The 7,443-nt window shown below is 42.5% G+C and overlaps 1 protein-coding gene across 1 annotated transcript in view; it reads right to left on the bottom strand.

Annotated features, from left to right (window-relative positions):
• Positions 1–874: 874 nt before the first annotated feature.
• Positions 875–7,443, bottom strand: part of smad6b (SMAD family member 6b) — a 28,195-nt gene continuing 21,626 nt past the window's right edge. Inside the window, exon 4 of the mRNA XM_079825741.1 lies at positions 875–1,808. Coding sequence (XP_079681867.1) covers positions 1,267–1,808 — 542 coding nt within the window. The 3' untranslated portion in view covers positions 875–1,266. The remainder of the gene's footprint in view (positions 1,809–7,443) is intronic.

The following is a 7,443-nucleotide window of genomic DNA, read 5'->3' as shown; positions in this document are numbered from 1 at the left end:
AGCACAGCTGGGCCCATAAACCACTGACCATGGGCGCTGTGGAGGCTAGTCGGCTTGGAGCTGCAGGGACGGAGCAGAGATGAAGCCATGCTTGAGGATACATCATCATCTCTTCAGTAAAACTCCTCCCTCTTCAACATCGGCCAGCAAGGCTCTCAAGGACCTCAAGGAACTCTGGCTGTAACCTCCTCTCAACCAACATGTAGATGTGAGCTTGGCTCTGGAGCGAAAACAGAGATTGATGCCTGAAATAACTGTGCACCAGCAAAACGACCTCCCTCGGTTTTAAAATGTTAATTCCAGAGGTTTGAACAGTTTCTAGAATGACAGCCAATGCCCAAAGCCCCAAAGTGTGTATTTCTTCACACTTGTATATATATATCACTCGGTGATGAAAGTCTATTTCAACAGCAGGTCGTGCGAAACACCACGTCCTAACCAGGCGCGATCAGGAGATTTTTTATGTTTAATGTACTGTTATGAGGAGCAGGATTCTTGGCCAATCAGATTTCATGTTGGACAGAATGATGGCATAATGTAGCATCTGGTAAGGTGATGATAAAGCACAAAGCCTATTAACAGTTTTAAATGATTGTTTACACTCTTAAAAATAAAGATTCTTTATTGGCATCTATGGTTCAATGAAGAACCTTACAGTGCATAAAAGGTTATTATTAATTTAGTGGAAAATGGTTAGAAATGATCAACTGAAAGGTTCTTCGGGAAACCCAAAATGGTCTCGCTGTGAAAACCACCTTTATTTTTAAGAGTGCAAAGTGCAATGCTCGCTCACATTGTCTTGTTTTTCATGTAAAAATAATCATTTAGAACTGAGTATTGTTTATGGGTGAAAGTGAAAGACAAAAAGCAAAACGATATTATGCGAATACTTTATTATCAATGTGTGAATGGTGTTAGCTTTTCATCTGGATATTAATAGTATATGAAAACTATACACCAAAACCAGGCTCTTCCTATTTTTGCTGTATAATTTTTCAAATTGGTATTGAAAGATTCTGTATCTTTATAGATATTTATATATATAATATATAAGCCAAAGTGCATTTCCCGTTTTTTCCTCTTGTCCATGTACACATTGCACCATACATAAATAATTACATCGTAAAAATGACTCCAGTATTTACAAGTATAATATATATTTCATATAATATATAAAACTTTATATTAAATCTAAGTAGATGATATTTGGGATAGTTTGTGGAGTCCGAAAGTCTCTCAACACAATCGAGTCCATGTGTGTATGTGTTATCTGTGGTTGTTGAGGAGGATCTCGAGCCAGCACGGGCAGGAAGTGATGAACTGGCGGGAGTAACAAGGGCCCCAGCCTTTCGCAAAGCTGATGCGCACACTGTTCGGGTCATATGGTCCATCTAGCAGCTCGGACTCGGCCCCTTGCCTGAGCATGGATGAGCGTTCGTAGTCGAACACTTTGATGGAGTAACCAGGCATCACCTTGCGCACCACCAAGCTACGGCTCCCCGGTACGTCCAGGGTGGGCGAGTTGACGAAGATGGGGTGCTGGCTGCGGTTGTAGGCCCAGACTCCGTCCGGCTCTTTGCTGAGGAGCAAGCCGTATCCGATCTTGCCTCGCGTCCGTTGCACGGTGCTGCTGCGCTGGTCCAGGCTCAGCTGGCCGAGGCAGAAGCCCGTGCCTTGAGGTAGGTCATAGAAAATGCTGACAGCTGGCTGGTACACCGTGTAGAGGCGGCCCACCCGCGTCCGATGCTCCCAGTACGCCACGTTACACCAATGACTCTGCTTGGGGGCGTCAGGTGACAGACTGGCATCTGAAACAAGAAAAGAGAATGGGTCTGTCATTAAGTTTTCCTATGACATTATAATGAAAACATTTGCTGGCCAGAGAGATGGTTTGAGAAGGTGTTATTATGTGGAGTTGAACGCTGCACTGTTATGTGTTGCCTCAAGAGGGCACTACTTCAAAACTTTATTCATTAAGGTTATTCAGAACGTTGTGCGCAAAAGAAAAGCTGAAGGTGAGAAATTGTAAAAACGGTCCCAAAACAAGTACAAAAATTATTATATGACATTAAAAATTCAATTGAATCTTATACTCTCCAAAAAAAACAAAGCACACCCGCAATTCACACATTATACAGAACAACCAAAACCCCTTCAAACCAGCTCATTTAATTCACTTTCATGGCTCGGGAGTTTGCCTGTGGACTGCATATGTTGCCAAACCCTGAGTGATTTACAACTCCCTGAATACGTGTCTATCTCAGTCACACACACACACTTAAACGTTTCCACACGGCACGCATTGTGTATATTTCTGCCCGCTCTTTCTTGATCCGGGGAGAAAGTATTTGTGGAAGGGGGGATATGGAAAAGCTGTGAGCTCATATCCGGCAACAACTCCCTCCCCCGTCTCTATTCTCTTCCACATTCCTGTGGGTGGGTGATGGGGGTGATGGTGGTGATGGCTTGGATGGAAAGGGAGCGTCTCCTCCCTGCCAGCTCCCGCTGTGGGCCTGGGGACAGCTTTCAGCTCCCTGACAACTTAGCGCAAGTCTGTGACCTCCTGACCCCTCAGGCTTCACGCTATCAGCTCAGATTAACTTGCACATTGAGTGATGCCATTATTTTGCTCCTGAGAGGCTATTGGCAGGGAGATTTTAAGGGCCAGGTCTAGGGTCCTTTTTCATTCACTTGCTGTGACTCCCAGGGGCGAACAAATGCCCGGGTCATTAAAGGAATAGTTCACGTATGTCGTTCCAAACCTGCATGCTGTAAGTTTAAGAATCTTTATGCCACAGTTCACAGTGACCAAAGCTGTCGTGTTTCAAAAAAGAAAAAATACCATCATAAGACTACACTCTTAGGAAAAAAGTTTCAGTGAGGTTCTTTAGAAACCTAGGATTCTTGACTCAATTTTATGCCAAAAAGATTCTACATAAGGAGAAATGTTTTAAAAGATTCCATAATACTTTTTGTGATAAAGTATGTTAATGAGCTGCTTATTTCATAAAATTTAAATAAAATAAAAAATGATGATCCGATGATGGGAGCCACTAAAATGTTGTCATATATCAAGTGCCTGACAGAACCCTTTAAGGTTCTGTATAGATCTTAGTACATAAGATGTGCACTATTTTAATACTTTTGAAATTTTTTATGCTTTGAAATTTCTGCAACCAAAATTATTTGGTTGAAACAGCAAATATAAATCGGTTTGCATGGCTGAAATCGGTGACAAATCGATGACGTTTTGACTGTGTCAGTGTCTACTTTGTGCACAAATGTGGATAAACAGGTAAACTTCATTGTTCTTCAACTAAAAAAAAAAAGAATTTACCAAAAACGTAATTCTTTTTTTATTCAACATTGTTTCTGGTGTGCGTGTTGACCAAATGGAAAGCCTGAATAAGTGAATAATGACTTAAATTTAGGTCTGTTCCTGAAATAGAGCTATTGTAAGGCTTTTGAAGACTTGGAATATAGTGTATACTGTATGTAGGGTCAATATAAATGTATTCGGTTGATTTATGGAGAAGAAGTGCATAAAATTTCTTCTTCAAAACTCTCATTTTGTGTTCTGTTGAAAAACAGCATAACAGCATACGAGTTTGAAACTACATAAAAGTGAATAAGTAATGAGAGAATGTTCACTGTTGGGTAAACCATCCCTTTAACCAGTGCCAAGATCTGATGTAGTAGAGGCCCAATAATTGACCCCATAAATCAAATAAGACAATCAATGCAAGCACACACACACACATGCATACAAAAAACACAGCGAATAAACCTACACATTAAATGTATGAGAAGCAAAACTGTTTGGATATGAGGAATCAGGACCGACTTCTCTCTACACACACTATTTACTGAAATGGCCCCTCGCACTGGGCCCCAACATGTTAAAATGACAGAATTCCTTACATCCTCTGAGCTTGCAAGGTGTTTTTTCTGCCTGAATGGTCTAACGAAACCAATGCACTGGCCTTTACATCCAAAAACATTCCAATTGTGCAGATCTTGTCTTGCAGATTTTTCTCCACAAAGAATCTATGTGAAGTCAGTAGCTCTATGTTAAGTTAACAGAAAACATACAGGAAAACATGCTTCCAGCTATGCAGCCTAATGAGGGCTGGATTCAAACTTATACCTAAAACAAAACAATGCGGCAGGAAGTTTCACATGGCCGTCTAACACCGAAGTGCTGCGATATGATTAATGCCCCCCCGTTTTAATGTGAGCGAGAGGGAAAAAGAGACACAGAAAGGGGGTGGTTGAGTCTGCACTGCCTGCTATGTGGGTTTAAACAGAGGTGCAAAGATTAAAGGTTAATAATCTATTTAATGTTTAGCTTGGGAGCGAACAATGCTCAGCCCAGAGACCGGCCCTTTTCCTGAGGGTGTTGTGCATGTGTGTTCATGTGTTTTAAGTATATTAGAGCTGAAGAGAATATCAGCCAATGTTTGTGTTTGAGAGAGGAGTGTGTGTTTTGGCTGTTCTCGCCTGAGCAGTGCCGTGTGAGTGTGTGTCAGTGGGAACGGAGACGGGGAAGGAAGAGAACAAACCGGGCAAACTCATTAGAATCTTAGAACTCAAAACTAACCAATGACATCTCTTTTGTTTTTCAGATTTACTCTTCCTTAACACTCCCTGCTGAAATATCAAGCCTAAGATAGCTTTGTAACATGGCTGATTTCTAGTTGATATACCAGCTTGGACCAGCAACAAATGAACTACGAGTGTTCATACCAGCTCAAGGTGGTCTAGCTGGGGGTTTTTTGGAAAAGGGTGGCAAAAAATCCATTCAGAAACAAATGTGGTCTTTGACAGAGGCAGGGTAGACGATTTGTTCCAGAAAATGTTTTTGTTATGCTGGTTGAAAGTCTCTTCACATCCTGATAGCAATCGTTAAGTTAAGTGGTCTAAATGTATTTATATGTATAGATATATATCGTTTGTGGAAGGTATAGGGCCATAAAATGTTTGTCCAATTATTGGACAAACACGTCATCAGCGAGTTTCATGCTGTGCTGAGTTAGGGTCCTTGCACATCCAGAATTTTCACACATTAAAACATAAATAAGACCTCACGTTGTGTCAATCATGTTTACACACTGACTTCCGTCCATCATAAAAATCGATCAGGTTAAATTTTCAGCATTTTCTGCATCCATAGCAAGCATTTTGAGAGGTGTTTTGACAATTCAGAGCCACCGTACAAGCGAACGTCAAAATCCAGAATGGCGTCTGACAAGTTGATCCACTTCGTCTCGCAGCACAAAGCAAAATGCGGAATACAGAGACGGAATTGGTGGTCTTCTTTTAAATATGAGGCTCCATGTCGCTAGCCACTGACATCCTGATGTAAACTTTGAATCGCTCTGGATAATTCAGCAGCTCCTTGATAAGGAGGAGGAACTCTCCTTCCTCTCTACGCAATCTAAGGATTGGATGGACCCAGTATTTCCTTTTTCTCTTTTTAAAAAAAGTGAGGACAACGTTTACAGTTCCTCCTGAACCAAAACAAGCTTATCCTGCATTCACGCCATAACTACTGTAATTTGGAAGAGATGGAAACCTGTGACGTTATCAACTCCAAAATTAAATCTCTAGCAGGTCAGTGCAATTTAAGTTGTTTATGTTAATTTTTATTGTAAAGTTATGGGCTTTGAGACATGAGGTAGTTTAACAACGTCTCTCGTGACGCTGTTTTGAAGGAGGCGTGGCTTTGGAGACGTTCTGAAAGGAGGGTGGGAACTCATGCTTTCAAAGCTCGCTTGCTTTTGCTAGCCACTCCGAAAAGAAATAGAAATCTAGACGCACCCTAGCGGCAGCAAATCTAATTTGCCGCGAGTTTAGTCTAGCAACTCTCGGGAGACCTGCAAGCTGGAAAAACCAAACTCTGGTCAGCCCAATCACATCGTGTGTAGAGTCGGTGGGCGGGCTTAACATAATGACGGCAGAGTTGCACCGGTTCTGCGTGCTACTCGTAAACAAAGAAGCTGGTGAACAGCGGTCTTTCCAATCGGCTTTGGCCGCGACTTGGAGTTAAGCTTTTCTTTGAGAAAAAGAAACCAACTAACGTTATCAACTAACGTTAGCTCCGCTTCACATTCTTCTTTGCTCTGGTTGGTTGTGCCGCTCATAGTGCTATCCAATTGCGTGCAGAGGGAATTTGAAAGACAACCGTTTATCCCGCCCCTCGGATTGAGCCCTGCTAATGGTGAGTTTCCAGACCCAACATCTTGATGTGGGTCTGGCTTGTCAGGCTAAAAATTGCCTTCCCTACCTTTAAATGATTGCACCGTGTGGTAGTGCGTTTGTGTGTGCGTGCATGTGTTCAGGTAGAAGCTGGAAAATGCACATCAGCAAGCGCACAACAAGCAGGATACAAGAGTTCCTGTCTCCCCTTCCCTGGAGGCCTCACTCATGAGTCAGTGAAGAGCCTCTGACAAGCTGCCAGAGCTGGAAATACAGTCTTACTCAGACCAGGAAAGACAGACAGACGGACGGCACCATGGCTTTAATCGCAGCCAATGATGGTACTTTAGTATAATAAACCTCATTTAGGCAGCATCAACTGCAGCGAGTATGTGTTAGTTCAAAGGCGGTGGACATCTCAACTCATGTACCTTAATGACTCAGCAACGGTTTAGTTAACGACATTTAAGCGCTGTGGGCCCATCACATTGAGTACAGATAATAATGGCAGACTAAGTGCTAGCTTAAGTGAGAACACCTCAGAACTTTTCAGTTTTCTCTCTCTCTTTCGACGCACGCGCACTTCACTAGGGGTGGAAGACAAAAGCTGGGAGCAATTACGCCGCTCTGCGTTCATTTAACCCCGGCACCTTTCAACAGCTCGGTTTACCCATTAGAAAGGTAGAGTGTGTTATTATTGTTTTTATATCCTCAAAACTGTCTCCGCCAGTGTCAATCTCTTAGGAGACACGCTGTCATTGGCTCCGAGGGGGCGTCTGACCCCTTCCCGGGCTCAGCTGGAACGACTGAAAAACACAAAGATTCACAAACACGCTGTCATGCTGTAACACATGAAAACGACAATCGCCGACTACTTCTAGTGACAGTTCAAGATTGTGTATAATTCTGCACACAGCCCACGGGTGCAAAATTGGTCGAGAACGTAACCGTTGCTTAAGGAACAGATTATATTAGAGTAGTGAATCGCTCAAAGGAAAGCAAACATGTCCAGCTGAGATCAAACAACAGCGAGCGCCTTGTTGACTTACAAAGCAAGAGCTTAAGAAGGCTGCGAGACTAAAGGTTACTTTGTCAGAAGGCTAAAGTCTTTTATTTAGTCTCCATTTTGTTTTCAGACAAATACCAGCCCTTGAAATTAACAAAACACGCACACACGCTCAGCTAGACAGCCACAAAGGTATTTCCTTTGAAATCCAGAGCTTGTACATAATGCTCTGGTGGACG

The sequence above is a fragment of the Gobio gobio genome (assembly GCF_949357685.1).
Source record: "Gobio gobio genome assembly, chromosome: 9".
Classification (NCBI taxonomy): Eukaryota; Metazoa; Chordata; class Actinopteri; order Cypriniformes; family Gobionidae; genus Gobio; species Gobio gobio.
Note: the sequence above shows the minus strand (reverse complement) of the source record. Positions and strands in the feature narration are given on the sequence as shown.